The sequence below is a fragment of the Oryx dammah genome, unplaced genomic scaffold (assembly GCF_014754425.2).
Source record: "Oryx dammah isolate SB20612 unplaced genomic scaffold, SCBI_Odam_1.1 HiC_scaffold_3, whole genome shotgun sequence".
Classification (NCBI taxonomy): domain Eukaryota; kingdom Metazoa; phylum Chordata; class Mammalia; order Artiodactyla; family Bovidae; genus Oryx; species Oryx dammah.
In genome coordinates this window covers 102159952-102182223 of record NW_024070187.1, presented here as the reverse complement: position 1 = coordinate 102182223, position 22272 = coordinate 102159952, and the positions used below count along the sequence as shown (strand labels likewise).

General features: G+C 46.6%; 1 protein-coding gene across 2 annotated transcripts in view; it reads right to left on the bottom strand.

Annotated features, from left to right (window-relative positions):
* The window catches only part of CRMP1 (collapsin response mediator protein 1), a 67058-nt gene that overhangs the window by 25992 nt on the left and 18794 nt on the right, over nt 1-22272 (bottom strand). For both annotated transcript variants that reach the window (XM_040238354.1, XM_040238356.1), the window contains exons 2-5: nt 15129-15217; nt 9370-9554; nt 8018-8182; nt 1111-1172 (exon numbers count right to left, since the gene is read on the bottom strand). In XM_040238354.1, the coding sequence (XP_040094288.1) occupies nt 1111-1172; nt 8018-8182; nt 9370-9554; nt 15129-15217 (501 nt within the window). The remainder of the gene's footprint in view (nt 1-1110; nt 1173-8017; nt 8183-9369; nt 9555-15128; nt 15218-22272) is intronic.

The following is a 22272-nucleotide window of genomic DNA, read 5'->3' as shown; positions in this document are numbered from 1 at the left end:
CTAACCAGGGCTTCAGTGAAACAGACATTCGAATGAAACAGATGAAAATGTCAATTATGCTAGAGAAACACTACTTTTTCCATGAAATTGAATGAACTTTTAGCCTTTAGGATACCTTTGATGGTTGCATCAAAGGTTTCCAGGACATCTGGGGCTAAGTTATATCCTGTAACTCCAAGTGTCTATTTTGAAAGGGAAAACATGGATGCTTCCTCCATTGCACATGAAACCCCATGCTGATCATGACAATCTGCTTATTAATACCCAAAAGGCACCTGCTGTGTGCCAGGCTCTGCCCTAGAGCTTTACTTGTACAGAATCATTTAATCCTCGACAACCTCTCTTAATGGCAGGTGCCATTAAGAGCCTAAAGCACAGAGAGGTTAGGAAATCTAGCCCAGGCTACACAGCAAAGTTGGGGCTTGCTGTCAAGCAGTCTAGTTCCAGCATTCATTTCCTTTGGCACCACACTGGCCCACCTTTTTAACAAGCAGAGGGCAGAGCGATAATAACAAAACCAAACCAGGGGTCCTAAGTGAAAGAAGGCTCGGGGCCCAATAAGTTGTAACCCACTACATCTGTACTCCTAAGAACACTATCTTCCTTGACTCAACTCATCCACATAACAATTGTTTGAGGTTGACAAGGCTAGCGGTGATCATGCTGTATAGATGAGGAAACTGAGAAAGGATGTGACTTGCAAGTGACTGGAGGAACAGCCAGGCCCTGCTTCAAGTCAGAGACCTAAGGAAATGGTCCCCAAACTCGCTTGAGCCCCAGAATCAGCTGCAGAGCTTTCGGGACATACAGATTCCTGAAGTCTAGCCCTGAGCATCTCTGATGGAATCTAAGAGTCTGTGTTTTTAGTGGACTCTTTACATGAGGCTGAGGATGAGCTGAGTTTGGGAACCACCATGCAGGAGTCCCCACTCTATGCCACTCTAGCTGGAAAGGAATACAGGGTGATGACTGACAGTTCGGTGTCAGAACCAGGACTTGAACCCAGGGCCCTCCTCGGCCTGCTCTGACATCTCCCCTGCCCTGCACTGCCTTCCTGACAAGGCAGGTCTATTCCTGCCCTGGGGAGGTGGAGGGTGTATGAGGACCTACCTGGCTATCAGACATTTGGTAGAGATCCTTGTAAGCCATGTAGACCTGGAAGGAATTGACTCCTGTTTCAAGATACAAAGAGAGCAAAAAATGCATTTAAGAAAAAAAGAACATGTCTTGCCGGTAAATCAATGAGCAGAGTACAGAGTGGTAACAACCAAGATGGAAGGGTGCCATCAGAATTCACAGCAGGGGCATCTCAGCTAGCCTGGGGGCGGTGGATGAGGGTCAAAGGGGGCCTCCAGGGAAAGTCACGTGTCAGCTGAGTCTGAAAGAGCAGGAAGAGGATGGGGAAGAGGAAGAAGGGGGGCCGGGGGGAGGATGAGGGGGAGGGGAGGGGGAAAGGGAGGGAAGAGGGAAGGGAGGGGAGCTACCTGGGTTGAGAGGGAGGGGTGTGCGTGGCACAGGCGGAAGGAAGGATAAAAGTACATTAGATGTGCAGGTGCTACAAAGTGCCCTGTGTCAGAAGCAGAAAGATCATGTGCTTTTAAGAAAATTCCCTTACGCTTTTTCATTCTGGTAAAATATACAAAACAAAATTCAGCATCATGACCATTTCAAGGTGTACATTTCAGTGGCATTTAGCGCATTCACGATGTTGTACAGCCATCACTACTGTCTAGTAGAACATGTGCTTTTAAAGCAAGGGAATGACACGATCAGACTTTATTGTCCCAGAAGGACTCTTCTGGAAGGATGGGTGTGCAGAACAGCAGGGAGACAGGGAGGCGAGTTGGAAGATGTTGAAGGCAAAAGGGACAGGTGAGGTGAGGCTCTGAACCAGGGCAGGAGCTGCAGGGATGGAGAGGGACTGAGAATGTGAAAAGGCTGAAATGACAGGATTTACTGTGCAGTCAGAGGTGGAGGTGCAGGGGAGGTGGGGAGAGGACTGCTCCTAATACGCCTTCAAGGGGCCCGACAACAAGGAATCATTATTTCACCTTCCACACCCACACGTGCTGAAAAGAGCCAACTCACTGGAAAAGACCCTGATGCTGGGAAAGACTGAGGGCAGGAGGAGAAGTGGGTGAGAGAGGCTGAGATGGTTGGATGACTTCACTGACTCAATGGACATGAGTCTGAGCAAGCCCTGGGAGATAGTGAAGGACAGGGAAGCCTGGTGTGCTGGAGTTCGTGGGGTGGCAGCGGGTAGGACACATCTTAGCAGCTGAACGACAACAAACAGGTAAAACCACAGTGAAAGGTAAATTCACAGCCTTAGATGCTTCACTATTTTTGGAAAAAGAGGAGAAACATATCGATTGAGTAAACTACGATCAGTTCCGTTTAGTCACTCAGTCTGGAAATTCACCAGAAATTAGAAGTAAACAATACAAATATAAAAACAGAAATAATGAATTGGCAGAACTGATAAATATGCCTTAGAACCGGTTCTGGTGAGTGGGTGGATGGGGGTAAAGCGGTCTCAGATTCGCTTTCGTCCAAATCATGATAGAGCTGACTCATTTTAAATGGAAAATTTCTTTAAGTTAATTCTTAAAAATTCAAAATAAAAAGCAAACAACCAACGTGGTGAACATATCTGCAACAAACTAAACAAAATTTCTTTTTTCAAAACCTCTTATTAAAGAATACCAGCCAGGAGTTACTTCTGGGCAAGGAAGGAGTTGTGACTACAGTGGGGACCCATGAGAAGTTCATCACAGAGGTCTCTGGGGCAAAGTTCTATTTCTCGCCTGGAAAGGGGAATCTTATAATTCATAAAGTCACATTTTTTCTTTTGTGGTTTTCTGTATGCTTCATTTGATAGTTAAAAAAGATTAAAATAAAAGCAATAAAGCAAAAAAAAAAGCAAACAATTTTTAGACAACTTTTTTAGTTGGCTAACAAATAAAGATAAACACGATTTGGTCTTATTTGTAATCAAAGTAATTCAGATGGAAACCTCAGTACTGTACGTTTTAGAATATGCTGCTCAATGCTAGTGAATAAGCATCAAAATGAGCCCCTCTTTCATAACAAGTGACAGTAACATTGGCACAACCAACGTGCACCCACTTGGAAAACCAATCCGTATCAAGAGTTGTGTTTCAGTATCTTTGGCCCGATAATTCTACCACTAGCGGTAGAGCTTTGGGAAATACAGTCAGCCCTGTTACTCAAAAACCTCCCAAATTCATAAACTCCATCATCACAGTCCTCCTCCAAGGAGGCTGCAAGGAGCACCAATGCTAAAGGATGATACTGAACACCTACTGAGCCATCAACCCATTCATAACACCCTCCAGTTCTCAGAACCGTCTTACATTTTTTAGCAAATAGCTTCCCCGTATCCAACCAGTAACCTTGGAAGCAGCCATGTTCACACCACGTGGCCACAGATCACAGATGGCTGGTCCAGGGCTGGGCGTCTGACAGATGCTGAGCTGAGCCAGGGGGAGGGACTGAGGCCAAGTGACAGCAAAGGACCTCTGACTGGTCTTTGAAACAGATGTCCACCCAGACAAAGCGTGGGCTGTTGTATTCCACCGCAGGGACTACGGAAATAGAGAATGCAGGTCAAGGGTAGGAGAAGGGCAGGGCTGGCTCAGAGAGAAGGCAGGGATGAGCACAGGAAGACTTCCTGGCATGGCATGGATGTATTCATGGGTCGCTGAATACATGTCTCTCTCACTAAAGGAAAGCTGCTTTGTTTAGCTTAAGCCAAGCTCTGGAGTGAGTCTCTTGCTTGTAATCAAACACAGGGAGGCTGATATCTATATTGGTGAAGAAAAACTGGATTCATAAACAATTAATAGGTTTCTTGGCTGCAAGACTTACAGATTTTTACATGATTTTTACAAACACAACTCTTGATATGGATTAGTTTTCCAAGTGGGTGCACATTGGTTGTGCCAATGTTACTGCCACTTGTTATGAAAAAGGGGCTCATTTTGATGCTTATGTGCATTAAGAATATTCGAGAAGAGAATAAACAGGGAGCATTTCCGAACCTTATGAGAACCCAGAAGCCCTTTCTCAGGGAATATTCATTGTCTCACTCATCAAATATTCACTGAGTATGGACTATGGGCCAGTACCATTCTAGAAGGTAGAGATACAGCTATGAAGGAGGCAAGAAGGATTCCTGTCTATATTCTAGTGGAAATAAGCCATGAACAAACAAATAAATGAGATAATTTCATGTAAAAGCAGGAGACAGGAAGAAGTTAAACAGGCTGGTAACTAGTTTAAAGGTTCACAAAACTTTTGCAACAACCTTTCTCAAGAGGTAGAATCTATTTTCTCATTTCTTGAATGTGGGGTGTCTTGAGACTGACTCTGAACCACAGAATGAAGCATAAGTGTGAGTGGACACATTCCAAGCCTGGGCTCAGAGGGCTTGCAGCTCCATCAGCCTCATGGAGTCAGCACAGGAAGAAGCCTGAGAGCCGCCGGGGAAGGGAGGGTGCAGAGAGCCATCTCAGGCAGCCCCCACCTCCCAACTGGGGCCTAAGGCATAAGTAAGCCACATGTGGGCAGCAGAACCGCCCAGCTGAGCCCAAACCAAAGTGCCTTTCCACAGAGCTGTGCACAAATAATAAATGTTGCTTTTTATTTGTTGTAGTAAAATACACCTCACCTAAAATTTACCATCTGCACCATTTTAAGTGGTTTAAGTACATGCACACTGCTGTGCTTCCATTTCAAAACCTTTCATTTTGGCAAAACTGAAATTCTATCCCCATTAAACACTTCTGCTTCACTGACTATGCTAAAGCCTTTGACTGTGTGGATCACAACAAACTGTGAAAAATTCTTAAAGAGATGGGAATATCAGACCACCTTACTTGCCTTCAGAGAAACCTGTATGCAGGTCAAGAAGCAACAGTTAGAATCAAACATGGAACAACAGACTGGTTCCAAATTGGGAAAGGAGTATGTCAAGGCTGTATATTGTCACCCTGCTTATCTAACTTATATGCAGAATACATCATGTGAAATGCCAGGCTGGATGAAGCACAAGTTGGAATCAAGGCTGCTGGGAGAAATATCAATAACCTCAGATATGCAGATGACACCACCCTTATAACAGAAATCAAAGAGGAATTAAAGAGCCTCTTGATGAAGGTGAAAGAAGATAGTGAAAAAGCTGGCTTAAAACTCAATATTCAAAAAACTAAGATCATGGCATGCAGTCCCATCACTTCATGGCAAATAGATAGGGAAATAATGGTAACAGTGGCAGGCTTTATTTTCTTGGGCTTCAAGATCACTGAGGATGGTGACTGCAGCCATGAAATTAAAAGACTCCCTGGAAGAAAAGCCATGACAAAGCTACACAACATATTAAAAAGCACAGACATTGCTTTGCCAACAAAGGTCCATCTAGTCAAAGCTATGGTTATTCCAGTAGTCATGTGTGGATGTGAGAGTTGGATCATAAAAAAGGCTGAGCACCAAAGAATTGACTTGTTTTGAACTGCGGTGTTGGAGAAGACTCTTGAGAGTCCCCTGGACAGCAAAGAGATCAAACCAGTCAATCCTAAAGGAAATCAACCCTGAATATTCTTTGGAAGGACTGATGCTGAAGCTCCAATACTTTGGTCACCTGATGTGAAGAGTCGACTCATTAGAAAAGACCCTGATGCTAGAAAAGATGGAAGGCAGGATGAGAAGGGGATGATAGAGGATGAGATCATTGGATGGCATCACCGACTCAATGGACGTGAGTTTGAGCAAGCTCCAGGAGATGGTGAAGGACCGGAAAGCCTGGCATGCTGCAGTCCATAGGGGAGCAAAGAGCCAGATATGACTGAGAGACTGAACAACAACAAATTAGACACCAACTCCGCGTTCCCCTTCCCCCCAGGCCCTGGCAGCCACCTTTGTATACTCTATGAACTGGATGACAACAGGCTCCTCCTATGAGCACAGCCAAACAGCATCTGCCTTCCTGTGACTGGCTTATAATGTCCTCAAGGCTCACCCACGTCATAGCAGGCGTCAGAATTCCCTTTCTTTTCAACGCTGAATGATGCTCCATTTTACGGATGGACAACATTTTGTTTATCCAGTCATCCTCTGATGGACATTTAAGTTGTTTCCTTTTTTGAATGGAGAGTTAACACCAAGCTCAGACCAGGGGTCTCACCCTGGTACCAGAGCTCTGGTGCTGAGATCACTGGGTGAGCCTCAGAGAGGTCAGCTTGGTGACATGCACAGTATCATATAGCCAAGAAGTATGAGGGCAGGATTCAGACCCAGGCAGCCCAACTTCTGGGATCTTTTTACATCCTGGACTGTGATTCTGTATAAAAAAAAAGAGTGTGACTCACAGCAACTTCAGTGAAGGGATAAAACTATTTGGATATAGAAGTCCAGATTTATAAGACCCAAACTGGTAAACAGGCCAGGAACACCATCAGATATTCACATAAAGGAAAAGCGTGCACAAAATGTTTAACATAATTAGCAGTTGAAGCATTGTAATGTTCAACAGTAGAGTGACTTTTATTCATCAAAATTAGCAAGGATTTCATAGAAGCAATAACACCCAATGGTGCAAACATGCAGGGAGTGAGAGATATAGGGCAGTGGGCATGCAAGTGGGTGCATTTTTGTGAAAAGCAATTTGGAAATAAGTGTCAGGCTTTTGAAAAAAGTTAACTTTGACCCTGTAATGCCATTTCTGAAAATCTAAGGAAATAATTAGAGATGCAAACATATGTTTATATACAAAGATGTTCACCAAACACAATTTACAGTAAAGCAAATGGAAAACCTAAGTGCCCAATAAAAAGGAAATAGCTAAGCAAATTAGCCATTACATTGTATGTTACAAGCCATTAAAAAGTTATTAATGAAGAATAACGATTATTCATAAAATGTTAAGTGAAAAAAGAAGAATTCCAAGTAACTGCTACTGTATAACTATATAAGGAGAAAACTGTCTAAACAGGGAATGGAAAGCAATAATCTTTAACATTGATAGTAAGCAGTGATTTGAGGGTAGGACCAGAGGGGAAACTTTTTTTTCCTTCTCTTGATTTTCTTTTTTTGTATTCTGGTGATGATACTTTTAGGAAAACATAGCATATATATTTTAAAAATTGAAAGTACCCCCCTTTCTCTCCTTGAAGCATCTCATTTATTTGAGGCTGTCTCTTCAGAGAGCCTCAAAATTGCCCCCTTTCTGGAGGGACCACTCATATCTGGTTTACTCTGTTCTCTTCTCTGCTTCTGTGGGTCTTCAGCTCAGTTTATCTTCATTTGGTGTAACACACACTGCAAGGTACCCACACTGTGAAGGGACAGCCTATGTGAGCCCACACAGAGGAGGGCCAGGATGGACATAGAGATGCACAGACGTGATCCCCTCTGATCATAAGCTCAGAGTTTAACAGAAGAGCCAGACAGACAACAAGGGTCCTTCAATCCAAAAAACAAAGCAAAAGCAATGGAAAAGGTGTGCCAAACAGGCCTCAGTAACCTGCTATGGATATTCAAGGGATAAAGCAATTCTGATCAGGGAAATCAGAGGAGGTGATAGTTGAGCTGGCTACCAGAGAGAAGAAAGGGCATCCCTGGATGCAGGTATAACAGTACCAAGAACAAAGACCCAGCAGTGTAGCAGGTTTCAGGGGGTGACATTCAGGATAATAAACACCCAGATGAGTGTAGTGGGGAAAGAGAAAAGTGAGGCTAGGTCAGTGGGGGCCTTGTGTGCAAGGCTCAGGAAATCAGGCTTTCTTCTATGAATAGAGGGACTCTCTAAAGGATGTGAAGGCGAGGAAGGCAGACTCTTTAAGGAGGGTCCAATATTTCCACTGTTCATATGGCAAGGCAGAGCTCACAGTTGGGCTCAGAACAGATACAGTTAAAGAGCTTCGTAACTCCACAAACCAGACCCACCAAAGATACAATGATTCCAGAACTATGCCCCACTTCTGGGGCTGTAACTGACCTTTGTCCTGCACCAGGACCTCGAGCTCCTCCCGAACACCGTCGTACCAGCTGGTGATGTCCACATGGAGGGAGTAGTCACAGCAGGATTTGGTGTCTGCTGCTTCATGCCATTTCTCAAAGGAGGTCAGCAGGCTGGACCCAGGTTCAGGAACAACATGGTCAACTGGGACAGAAAAATATGTGTCACATCCCAAGATGCTCAGGACCCAAGTTGTTCCAATGGTAGCCTCTTCCCTGCCATCATCATCACCATCACCTCCAATATCAGCATAACTACCGTGACCATCCCTTATCCCTCCATCGCCATGATCATCACCACCACTTACACCATCCAGACCAACATCCTCAGCATATATTGTTACCGTCGTCACCATCATTATCAAAATCATCAGCAGTGAAACGGTCACCACCATCTCAGTCTTCATTGCCACCACCACTGTTACTGTAATCTCATCTTCCTCCTCATCACCATCATTATCATGACTGCTTATTGAATGCTTACAATGTATCACATACTGCCAGAAAGGCTTTACATAAATTATCGAAGAAAATCCTCACAACTACCTTGTAAATTGAGTATAAATACCCTCACTTGGCAGATGAGGAAACTGAGGCTTAAAGAAGGTGAAAAACATCCAAGGTCACACAACTAGTAAGCAGTACAGAGAAGATTCCCAGAGTCCAGTCAGCTATAAAGACTGGACCGTTTCCTGTGACTCCATGTTACCTTCTTGGGCATAGAATGCAAAGGTGAAAAGGACTTAAAAGAATATGAACTTCACCATCCCTTTTTCAAATAAAGTCTTAGATGTAAAGCCTATCAATGGGGAGACATCTGTCTTTTAAACCACACTGGGCTCTGCACATCCCTCTCTTCCCGCCCTGTTTCTAACATCCACCCTTCACAGCCATAAAGAGCAGTATCGGCTACCCAACCCCTCTCACTCCTCCACCCATGTAGAGCATCAGATTAGCCTTTGCTAATTTGCCTTTCCAGTCCTTACTCTACCTGACCTCTCAGGACATGACAAATCACTCTCGCCTTCTTTAAACTTACTCCTCCATGGTTTCCATGGCAACGTGATTTTCAAAGTTTGGAAACATTGTACTATGCATCATTATCACAGCAGCAATACTGACACAACGACTTCCCAGCTGTGAAAATTTCAGCAGCTTATCTCTCTGAGCCTCTGCTTTCCGAATGGTCATAACAACACCTGCCTCACTGGTTCTGAAACTTTAGCCTTCTGCACACCATGTACCCAGAGTAAAGAGCCTGATGTTGCTCACGACGCTGGGGATTTGAAAGAGAAGTAGCAGCCTATGGCCTAAAGCAGGGGTACGACTCACTGATCATTGTGGTCCCGCCCACCAGCGCTGCTTTGGTCCCTTGGAAGAAGTCATCAGCAGCCGTCATCCCCTGGAAGGGCTTCTGCAGGTAGGTGTTGACATCAATACCTCCAGGAATAACCATCCGCCCATTGGCCTCAATGGTCTTCACTCCACCGGGAACAATTAAGTTCTCTCCTATTTGCCTGGAAACAGACAACAAAGACAGACTTTGGTTCTGAAAACAAATGGCTGCCAACTGCGCAGTTTCCGTTCCATGAGATAAACATTTCTGAGGCAAGTCCCACCCAGGGCACCAGGTGGACAGAGAAAGCTCAGGCAGGGTCCCTGCCCTCCAGGGGCTCACAGTCTAATGAGGAGGAGAGACATATAAGAAGATATTTATTACAACCCAGTTCACACGGGGGGGGGGGGCGGTGGGGAGCACAAGGTGGGCCATTTCATCAGCCCTAGTGATCTGGGAGGGCTTCCAGGGGGAGGCAGGGGCAGAGCTGAACCCAAGAGCAGTGAGACCAGCATTGGCCTTAAGTAGGAAAGTGTTCTCTGAACAGCCTGTCACTCAAGAGTACTTCATAGTCTCTTGGCAACTGCCTGGGGGACACAGAGATGAGCAATAGCAGGGAGGCAGAGTGACAAGACCCCTTAGCTCTGCAAGTCCTCAAAGGCAAGGCTATGGAGTAAACTCTGACAGTCCCAAATCCGTATGTTGAAGTCCTAACCCCTAGCCCTTCAGAATAAGACTGTATTTGCAGAGAAGGCCTCTAAAGAGGTCATTAAGTTAAAACGAGGTCACTAGGGTGGGCCCTGACCCAACGCGACTGGTATTCTCATGAGCAAAGAAGATTAGGACACAGACATGTACAGGGAAGACCACATGGGAACACGAGAAGGCGGGCATCCCAAGCCTCAGAAGAAACCGACCTACCCACACCCTGATCACAGACATCCGGGCTCCAGAACCAGAAGAAACAAGTATCTGCTGTTTAAACCTCCCTGTCTGTGGACTCTTACGTCAGGCCCAGCAAACTGATACAGACATGCAATCCTCATAGAAAACAGTTGTGAGCACCGGCCTCAGGAAAGCTGCTTAACCATCAGGCATTAACACCATAAAACCTGCCATGAGGGAGTCACACCGAGGGTGGCAGGGCTTTTCTAGATAGACTGACCAGCCTTTCAGTTCCCCATGTGCTTGCTGCCTGCAAACGTCCTCTAGAAGGAGGGCAAATTCTAAAAGTTGGGGAAGGAGGAAGAAGAGCCTAAGAATCTCAAAGCCTTGCTCCTGTGGCATCTATCGGCTATATCTTGTGTGTTGGAACCAGAGTCAGGAGATGTATCTAGGGGCCAGTGGAGGGATAGGGTGGGGGGGGTGGGTGGAGAAAGACCAGGACAGATTCAACAGCCTCCACGGCCAGCGCCCACCTGAGACCACAAGCAATGGTTATTTAAAACAGAAATCCAGGGGCTTCCCTGGAGACTCAGTGGTAAAGAACTTGCCTGCCAATGCAGGAGTTTGATCCCTGATCCAGGAAGATCCCACGTGCTGCAGAGCAGCTAAGCCCGTGCAGCACAGCTACTGGGCCTGTGCCCTCGTGCCCAGGAGCCCAACTACTTTGCCCATAACTACTGAAACCTAACACGCTAGGGCCCATGGTCCACAAGAGAAGCCCCCGCAGTGAGAAGCCCCCACAATGACACCAAGAGTAGCCCCTGCTCACCACAACTAGAGAAAAGCTGACGCAGCAGTGAAGACCCAGCACAGCCAAAAGTGCACAAATAAATAAGTTTCTAAAAAGAGATCCAGTTGTGCTGAACTGTTGGGATCTGGCCCCAACATTAGTTTCTCTAAGTTATCTAAAAACATCAGTAATGAAGACACAGGAAAATGTTGCTTCAATGACCACAAACGTCAGGTGCCAGAGTCCACACACAGGAGACGCAGAAGCTGCTTGATCTTCTGGACTCCTGGGCTGGCTGCTTGGGGCACGGAGGTGACCGGGCTTTACGTGGGGGGTCTTCCAACAGAAGTGGAGCATCACACAGTTTGCCCTGAAAATGGAAATGAGTCTAGTCCAAGCACAGTGCCAAGGCCACGGTGAGCCCCCAGGAAATGTCAGCATTTCTGCCAATTTCACCAGCACAACAACTGCAGCTGATGCTTCTTCTAACTGCCAACCCTCCTCCCTCTAGAATTCCCATCATCATGGAGCGAATCCTGCCGGGTCCAATCTCCCCATTGCCCATTTCCAAGATCATGGACAATGCCAGGAGCTGAAGGGAAGGGGGTTCGGGGAAGTCACCCCCGAGCCTTATAACAAGAGCCGTGAACTGCTGTTGTGCACTGACCGTAGAAGACTTTTCTAAGCCCTTTATGGAAGGTCTCATTCACGTTCACACTAGCTATTAAAGACGACAGGGTGATGTTCAGAATGTGCACCACTCACAAAGGAACAGGCACAGCCTAATCAGAACGAACACGCACAGACACCTCGGCACAGCCTTCCAGTGGGAACCAGCAGAGTCGCAGCCCAGTATGATCCTGGTCTGTGTGACTTGGCTGCCACACCGCAGCGTCAGCAAGGCCTACCCTTCAGGGCCATTCTAACCAGGCAGATCATCGCCTTTTCACAAACCCTCTCTCATTTCTTGCCAACAACTCGTGAGGGAGGAAGTATTCACATTTTACAAAAGAGGAAAATGGAACTCAGAGAGGGGCAGTAACTTGTCCAAGGCCACCCAGCGAGTCAGTGTTGGGTCTGGATTCAAGCTCGGTCTCCCCCAGTCTACTATCAGACTCTGCCTGCCAGGCTCAGATGCCTTCCTTCTTCCCTTCCACAGAAGCAGCAGGCACAGAAGCAGCAGGTTCTCTCCAAACTGGGATTAAACTAAACGGGACCCCCAATATGCCCCGACGAATTAGGAGGAGGACTCCCTGAGTGGTTCTCAGTGGAAAGGAAAGAAAGGAAGGGACTGGGAGAAGCAGACACTGATCCCCAGCCAGCATCACCCTCACCACCATTCAGAAAAAAAGTCCTCAGCCATCAGCATCTGATTCTCCAACGCTCAGCAAATTGGATGGAGCCCTCGATGAATCATAACAAATGCTGCACAAACATAGCTGGATGGCTTTTAATAAAACTTGGTGAATGGCCGCAAGATGAAAGGATTTTTGGGGTTTAATCAGAGTGAAGAGGAATAACTGAGCCTCCTCGTGCCAGGCAGTTCCTTGGGCTCTCCTCACTTCCACACCTCCTTCTCAGCCAGCAGGGACCTGGGCCCCACGCGACCATCCGAGACTCTGTAAGGCATTCAGACATAGTCGCTTGCTCTGCTTATTAAGGCAAGAAAGGCACCTCCAGTGCTTAGAAAGCTTTACAGCAACAGGGTTAAAAGTAAAAGGCATCTCCCACGAAGAGCTGATGAATCTTGGATTTACAGACACCGCTAATTTCCTGAATACCCTGGGTGACCCAAGTCCTAAGTCTCCAGGAGTTCATGCAAACAGCAAGCACTTAGTAACTGCAGCCCAACCTATGAGCACAGGCTCCATCTGCTCACATCCTGGACTGCAGGTCTTCCAACCCCCAACTGTACATGGCCGGTGGGAAGAGTGGTTCCATGAAAGGGTTCTCCGTGTCACTATGTCCTTCACGCTCAGGACCCCAGAGGCCTCACATAAGTGGGAAGCTCAACGCAGAGCAGTTGTGCCTCATCTAAGCCGCAGTGACTCAGAAACCTCACTTTACCATGCAACTCACCACACTCCACCCCACCCCACCCCACCATCCCATTCTGGTTCCAGGCTATACCATGCCTGAGACTGAGGTCCCCACCTTCTGATGTCTAGGTTTGTATGTTACACTTGCTTCATCAACACTCTGGGGTCCCATTCATCCCTGGCACAGTGCTAGGCCCTATGGGATGGCAGGCAATGATAAGATCTCTCATCAGTGGCAAGGGCATTGGCGGAGGTGGTGAGGGGGAGGTGGGCATATTCAGCACAGAGGAACAGTCTGGGTTCTGGAAGGCTTCCTGGAGGAGCCACACAAGCTTGGCCAGTAGGACAAACAGGAGCTGGGAGGCAGGGGCATGACATGAGGATGGGGGAGGGGCAAGGCATTTCAGATGGAGGATTTATGGATGCAAGTTTCCCAGGGGAGAACTGCTTGGCAAGTTCTGCAAAGGCCATTTTTAGTGCAGAGGGAACTGGGGGAGGGGGAAGGGATAAACTGGAAGAGGTGAGGCCTGAGCTGGACCGGAAATGGTCAGATCCATTCAAGATAAATTGGTGGGGGGTCAGGCAGAGGGAGGCCGGGAGGGGCTCAACGCTGCCCTTGGCACCTACTCCTCACAGATGGTCCCTTAACACACAAGGCAATCCACAGCCTCCTCTTCCTCATCCCTCCTCTTCCTCTGCCCCTTCCTCCCTCTCCTCCTTCTCCCCACCATCATCAATATCGTCAGAGGATGCATGCCCAGGATGGACCCACCAATAAACATTCGTTCCTATTTGAACTTGACCCTGCTCACACCCCCTCTGCCTTCTTTCCAGGGCCAGCTGCCCATGTGGGATCCGAGATGATCTCCAACTCTGCTCTTCCCAACTCCAGAGGAAGAGCCGAGCAGCAGAGCAAAAGGTGGAAACCACATAAAAGCCACTGTCTGGTGTTAGGGGCTGAACAGTGTCCCCCAAAACCCACATATTAAAGCCCTAACCCTCAGTAACTCCGAATGTGACCGTGTTCGGAGACAAGGTCTTTAAAGGGGTAATTAGTTTAAAATGAGGCTGTTAGGGTGGGTCCTAATGCAATAGGGCTGTTGTCCTTTTAAGAAAGAGGAGGACAAACCAGAGGCACACACAGAGGAAAGGCTACGGCAAGAAGGTGGCCATCTATGGGAGTGGGTGAGGGGGAGGAGGGCTCCAGAGGAAGGGGACATACCTACGCCTAGAGCCGATTCACACTGTTGTACAGCAGAAAGCAATACAACATGGTAAAGCAATTACCCTCCAATTAAAAATAAATCTAAAAAAAGAAGAAGGCAGCTGTCGGCAAGCTAGGGAGAGAGGCCTCAGGAGAAACCATCCTGTTGGCACTTCAACCCAGGACCTCAGCCTCCAGAACTATGAGAATAAATTTCTCTTGTGTAGGTCTCCCCAGCATGGGTATTGTGCTCTGGGAGCCCACCCAGACTCATACCTCTGGGATGTCCTACACGGCTGAAGAGGCAGCCAGCCAGGAGAAGGCACAGGAGAACTCCAGAGTCCCAAAGCATGTCTTCCCTATACCAGACAAGAACCCTGCCTGGAGGCCAGACATGCCTCCTTCTCTCCTGGCCCCCTCCACCCAATTCCAGAAACTGCAGGCAGGTCGGGAAAAAAAAGCTATGAATCTAGTCAGGTGTGCTAGGCTGGAATTGGGCCCTTGCCCCTAACTCATTCTGCAATGTGGAGCAGCCACTTGCCCCCAGGGGCCCACCACCCACCAAGAACAGAAGGGCCAGTGTGTGTGTTTCACAGCCTCTGTGGGCCTCACGGCCTGTGTGATCACCCTGGCAGGGAGCCTGCATCGTCATGGGGTGCTCAGCAAACACCATCCCCTTCTCTACCCATGGTTTGCGCCTCCCCACACATCTCCATCCCTGGGAGTCACAAGAGCCAGCACACTTATTCTGGGGCAGAATGCCAGCCTTCTACTTCCTCTAAGGGCTGGGCAGCTTAGGGAGACAGGCTCCTTAAAAGGTGTGTTTGGTCCACCCACTTTATGAGTCCATCTTCCAGGTAGACGTCAGCGTAGAAGGACTGGTCATCGTTGATGATGCGTCCGCCCTTGATGAGAAGTCGGTCACTCTGAAAAGCCAAGCAAAGTAGTAAATGTCGTTATAGAAAAGCCAAGAAATGCTTTTTTCTAACTTTCAGCATAAAATTTTCAACTCTTTTCAAGGGAAAGAAATGGCCTTAAAAAGCCCCCTGCGAGCCTTCATCCAGATTCTTTCAAGACTTCATCCTTCTCCTTTCACCTCTTTCCCCCCTTAAACACTGGCTTTGTATTCACTGAGATATTTTAAAGCAAATCTCAAACATGGTATCATTTCACCCATAAATGCTTTACTATATCATCTGTCAGGCAATTAAAAACAAAACAAAACAAAACAAAAACCAAGATCCATTATCCCAAAAAACCCAGTCATCATCAATTCCTTCAGCTCAGTTAGTAACCAGACCATGTTCAATTTTACTTGATTATCTCAAAAATGTCCTTTTATGCTGGGGTATTGTGATGAGGAATCCACCTCAAGTCCCCAGAGCACATCCAGCCCACAATTCTCTGCAGTCCACTGAAATCTGTACCACCTCCTCCTCTTTTTAAATGTCATTCATTTGTGGAAGAAACTGGGTCATTTGTAAATAGAACAAGAATTTCTTCAGGCATTATTATTGAAATTAACAAAACTCAGTTTAAAGACATTTTCAAACAAGGGAAATGGCCAAAAAAATAAAGTGACATTCCCCAGGAAAAACACCAATCAGTGTCCTGACGTTTTTTTCCCGATTTCCCTCTACTCTCGTACTTGTGATCCTAGCACACCTCGTCATTCACTCACCCATGCGCCCATCAGATACTCGCCCAGGAGCCTGGAAGAACAGGAGAAGAATGAGCTCTCGTGGAGCTGGTGAGGGACGGACAGAGGTTTAACAAATCTGGGAGTATGCTGGGTTCAAAAAAGGAGAATTATAGGGTGCCTATCATGGGCACAAAGCGAAAGGGCTGCAGACATTGGGGAGTCAGGCAAGGCAAGCTCAGATCTAGAAAACAATTCTAGATAAGTTGGACCAAAGGGTGAGGAAGCAGGCCAGTAGGGTGAGTGCTAAGTGCCTGGGCAGAAAGAACTGACCTGCCAAGGCCCAGAGGCAGCAAAGAACATAGCCAATTCTAGGAGCTAGAAAGAACACACAGTTGTGTCCTTTCTGCATTTTACCATAAGCCTGTCTCAAGTTATTTCATTTAAGGGGTTACAAAATATTTCATTTTATGGATACACAATAGACTGTTAATTATTCCCCCATGGTTTTCAGTGTTTCACAATGATACATATTTCTACAATGAACAACTTTGTGTATAAAGCTTTTCTTTTAATTTGGACTATTTGTTAAGCTAAATTCTCAGAAATTTAACAACTGAGTCAAAAAGTATAAACCATGCTTGCATCCCTTGATAAATATAACTAGACTGCTTTTCAAAAGTACCTCTCCAATTTGCCGTTCTGAGACCACCAAAACACCCCTGGTTGTCATTAATATTTGTTAACTTGCGTTTCCTGGAGGCTGAGAACTTTTTCTGCCACATGTCCCTTTACTGTTTGTGTTACCTCCTAGCTGGAGATGTGGTGATGGACAAAGCACAGCCTCTGCCTTAAGCCCCACCCCTTGGATAGGAAGCCAATTGTCACTGTTATAGTAAACAGTAACAATTCAGAGTCGCCACCTCAGATGAAGGGTCTTGCATGGGTTCCTCTGAAAACTGAGCCTGAGATGACGATTTTAGAGGCAAGCAGTCACTTTTCACTTTCATGCACTGGAGAAGGAAATGGCAATCCACTCCAGTGTTCTTGCCTGGAGAATCCCAGGGACGAGGGAGCCTGGTGGGCTACCGTCTATGGGGTCGCACAGAGTCGGACACGACTGAAGTGACTTAGCAGCAGCAGCAGTGATTCTGGGAGGTGATTCCAGGAAGTGGAGTAAGGGAGGCAGGCATGGAAATCCAATACAGGGTACCCATTGATCCAGCTAACACAGGGTACCCAGTGAGTAACTGCGGTTAGATCCCACCAGGGCCCCCTGAGAAACCCTCTAAAGATACAGAATGCACCTCAGGTGGGTCCCAGTGGTCCCACAGCACTGACCACGAGAGGAAGGCAGAGGATGCTGCACAAGCCTAGAAAAGAAGGCTGTCATCCGAATTAAGGAATCAGCAAATGGAACGCATGTATGCATGCGCATGCAGTCATGTCCAGCCCTTCCTGATCCCACGGACTGCAGCCCACCAGGCTCCTCTGTCCATGGAATTCTCCAGGCAAGAATACTGGAGGGGGGTTGCCATTTCCTACCCCAGGGCATCTTCCCGACTCAGGGATCAAATCCGCATCTCCTGGGGAGCCGTCTGGGGCTTCCCAGAGGGGCTCAGTGTTAAAAGACAAGCCCCGGACACAACTCAGTGACTAAACAAACAAACAAAAAACTAAGGAATCAGCAAAGGCTTGCTGAGCAGAAACAGAGCCTACAGCCTGCTACTCAGAACCCTCTAGTGGGTTCTTGCATCAGTGTGTTTCCTCCAGAGTGAAGGCTAAGTTAGTGAGACCCTACCTAATCTGGACGCCTACTATTTATGCAAAATTCACTCTCACTTGCAGCAGGCAGCAATCTGCTCAATGTCACCTGAGGGCCCTCCCCTTGGCTGGCTTGTCTGGGACACCTTACATAATGGTCTCATCTGCAGACCCCTCACCTCTTACCCACTTTATGTTTACACAGTTCTTAACACAGTACATCTGACATAGCCTACATTTACATGTGTGTTTATAAATGTGCCTTGTCGCACTGACATCAGAGGTGTCCCACTGGCTGCATCAGGTATCACTCACAGGGAACCAACTGCACTCGCGTTACTGCAGAAGGATGGGAGCACCTACAGTTTGTCCCTGCAGTTCCGTCCGAGACTTGATTCCATGAGGGCAGAGATTTCACCTGTTTTCTTCACTGCTGGGTCTCCAATACTTTGGGCACAGCCTGGCAGGACAGATGAATGGATAAACGTCTGAACTAATTCTCGAAGGATGACTGCATAAAGATGGAGAGAAACGGCATCGTGGCCATGAGTCAAGGAACTGTGAGCCATGAGCCAAGGAAGAGAAGTGTGTCCTGTTCTCCAGGAAGAGGGCCTCTGGAGGAAAGGGCTTCAAGTTCAGTCACCCCCAGGCCCAACCGCCTGCCTCTTATCTTTAAGACAGAAGCCAGGACCAAAGGAAAGAGCCCTGGGCACTGCGTATCCAGAGGCAGAGACACACTGCTGTGCAGTTTTCTTGGGCACTGGAAAGCAGAGAAATGTGACTCATTGGCAGCTGGCGCCTGGTTTCTAGAACAGTCTCCCGTGCACAGCCGTCTGCCTCGTCACATTTAATAGAGGGCTTTTCAGGCTAATCCTGAAAGGTGGTATTTAATGCACTGTACCCAGAAGATCAGCCCCACCCAGCTCTGCTCTACCTAGAATCAGATGTTCAAATCCCCACCCCGCCCCCCAGCTACCAGCAGATACCATGTGTAGCTACCATCAGGGTACTGGCTTTTGCTGTTCTCAGGGGCCAGCCTATTTCTAAAAACAATAAGCTCACAGCAGAAGGCAAGAGCTGATGTGACTTTTTTTTTCCCTTCAAATGAGTAGCGTGCTTGTCTTTCAACTGACATTTTCAAAAGCACGTTCTTTGGAACTCTAGCTTGCCTTTCAACTGACACATTCAAAAGCATGTTCTTCGGAACTCTAGCCCAGCAGGGTTTTAGTAGATGTTGATCCAAAAGGGGATTCCCAGGTGCAGTGAGTTTAGAAAATTCTGGGTTAAAGAGATGCAGAGATGGTTTTTATGTCAGGAATTCCCAGATCCTTTACTGCCGATGTGTAATGTGAATATTCAAGAGGGGAACTCAGTTGATCTTCTCCAAATTTAGGCCCTTCCCATCCTGTGGGACACTTGACAAAGATACTTTTTCTCAGAAGACATCTCAGGAAATGTGCCTCATGGCTGTGGCGCTCTCCATGCCTGCTTGTGCTGAATGGTTCTCAGGCAATGTGAGGTCCCATTGACCTCAGATGGAAATGGAGCTTGAGATGGGCTGACCTCCAAATTCACAAACTCAATGTGGGTGGAGATTAGACCCAAGGTTTCTTAATTTCCTGCCCAGCGTTCGCTCCATCAAACACACTGTTGTCCCGTTTTAAAACATGTTCACTCATTTGAGGGCTTCCCTAGCGGCTCAGCAGTAAAGAATCCGCCTGCAATGCAGGAGTTGCCGGAGATGCAGGTTTGGCTCCTGGAAGAAGGCATGGCAACCTACTCCAGTACTCCTGCCTGGAGAACCCCATGGACAGACGTGTCTAGTGGGCTACAGAGAGGGTTGCAAAGAGACACGACTAATGTGACGTAGCACACACACACATGATAGAAGCCATAACTACCTGTCATCAGATGCAATTTAGAAAGAACCTGAGGGCCTAGCTCTCTAGGACTCCCTTTCTTCATGCAGGAAGTGTGAGTGAAAAACCCTACAGAGCTGTACTTCCATCCAACAGTAAATTTTATGACACATAATTTTGAAAAGTTTAAAAATCACACATTAAAAGAAAAATACCAATACCCTGCCTCTCCCAGGATTACCACAAGGAGCAAACAGTCAGCAGATATAAACAATGACAAACTCTGTACAAGACTCACTGTTTAACTACCTTGAAAGAAAATGAAATACCTCATTAAAAATTCAACAAAAATCTAACAGCAAGGGTATGTCGGAGACTGCCCACTTCTTCCCCGGTGACAGCAGTAACCTAAAGAGACTTAAACTCATCATGGCTCACGGCCTTGGATCAGTGTTGTGTAAAAACAAACGTTCAGAGTCAGATGTAGCTTCCAATCCCTGCTCACTTGCTAACCATGTCTGAGCCTCAGTTTCTTCATCTATAACATGGGGATAATTGTCCCTGCCTCATAGGGCTAAGGGAGAACCCAATGGGGTATGTATATAAAATGCTTTGCCCCAGCCTGCCACTGGTGAATACTCAGCAGAGTTCAGTCAGTTCAGGTCAGTTGAGTCACTCAGTCGTGTCCGACTCTTTGCGACCCCATGAATCGCAGCACACCAGGCCTCCCTGTCCATCACCAACTCCCGAAGTTCACTCAGACTCACATCCATTGAGTCCGTGATGCCATCCAGCCATCTCATCCTCGGTCGCCCCCTTCTCCTCCAGCCCCTAATCACTCCCAGCATCAGAGTCTTTTCCAATGAGTCAACTCTTCGCATGAGGTGGACAAAGTACTGGAGTTTCAGCTTTAGCATCATTTCTTCCAAAGAAATCCCAGGGCTGATCTCCTTCAGAATGGACTGGTTGGATCTCCTTGCAGTCCAAGGGACTCTCAAGAGTTTTCTCCAACACCGCAGTTCAAAAGCATCAATTCTTCAGCGCTCAGCTTTCTTCACAGTCCAACTCTCACATCCATACATGACCACAGGAAAAACCATAACCTTGACTAGACGGATCTTTGTTGGCAAAGTAATGTCTCTGCTTTTGAATATGCTATCTAGGTTGATCATAACTTTCCTTCCAAGGAGTAAGCATCTTTTAATTTCATGGCTGCAATCACCATCTGCAGTGATTTTGGAGCTCAAAAAAATAAAGTCTGACACTGCTTCCACTCCCCATCTATTTCCCATGAAGTGATGGGACCAGATGCCATGATCTTCATTTTATGAATGTTGAGCTTTAAGCCAACTTTTTCACTCTCCTCTTTCACTTTCATCAAGAGGCTTTTTAGTTCCTCTTCACTTTCTGCCATAAGGGTGGTGTCATCTGCATATCTGAGGTGATTGATATTTCTCCCAGCAATCTTGATTCCAGCTTGTGCTTCTTCCAGCCCAGCATTTCTCATGATGTACTCTGCACACAAGTTAAATAAGCAGGGTGACAATATACAGCCTTGACGTACTCCTTTTCCTATTTGGAACCAGTCTGTTGTTCCATGTCCAGTTCTAACTCTTGCTTCCTGACCTGCATACAGGTTTCTCAAGAGGCAGGTCAGGTGCTCTGGTATTCCCTTCTCTTTCAGAATTTTCCACAGTTGATTGTGATCCACACAGTCAAAGGCTTTGGCATAGTCAATAAAGCAGAAATAGATGTTTTTCTGGAATGCTCTTGCTTTTTCCATGATCCAGCACATGTTGGCAATTTGATCTCTGGTTCCTCTGCCTTTTCTAAAACCAGCTTGAACATCTGGAAGTTCACACTTCACGTATTGCTGAAGCCTGGCTTGGAGAATTTTGAGCATTACTTTACTAGCATGTGAGATGAGTACAATTGTGCGGTAGTTTGAGCATTCTTTGGCATTGCCTTTCTTTGGGATTGGAATGAAAACTGACCTTTTCCAGTCCTGCAGCCACTGCTGACTTTTCCAAATTTGCTGGCATACTGAGTGCAGCACTTTCACAGCATCATCTTTCAGGATTTGAAATAGCTCAACTGGAATTCCATCACCTCCACTAGCTATGTCCATAGTGATGCTTTCTAAGGCCCACTTGACTTCACATTCTAGGATGTCTGGCTCTAGGTGAGTGATCACACCATCGTGATTATCTTGGTTGTGAAGACCTTTTTTGGATAGTTCTTCTGTGTATTCTTGCCACCTCTTCTTAATATCTTCTGCTTCTGTTAGGTCCATACCAGTTCTGTCCTTTATCGAGCTCATCTTTGCAGGAAATGTTCCCTTGGTGTCTCTAATTTTCTTGAAGAGATCTCTAGTCTTTCCCATTCTGTTGTTTTCCTCTATTTCTTTGCATTGATCGCTGAAGAAGGCTTTCTTATCTCTTCTTGATATTCTCTGGAACTCTGCATTCAGATGCTTGTATCTTTCCTTTTCTCCTTTGCTTTTCGGCTCTCTTCTTTTCACAGCTATTTGTAAGGCCTCCTCAGACAGCCATTTTGCTTTTTTTGCATTTCTTTTCCATGGGGATGATCTTGATCCCTGTCTCCTGCATAATGTCATGAACCTCCATCCATAGTTCATCAGGCACTCTATCTATCAGATCTAGTCCCTTAAATCTATTTCTCACTTCCACTGTAAAATCATAAGGGATTTGATTTAGGT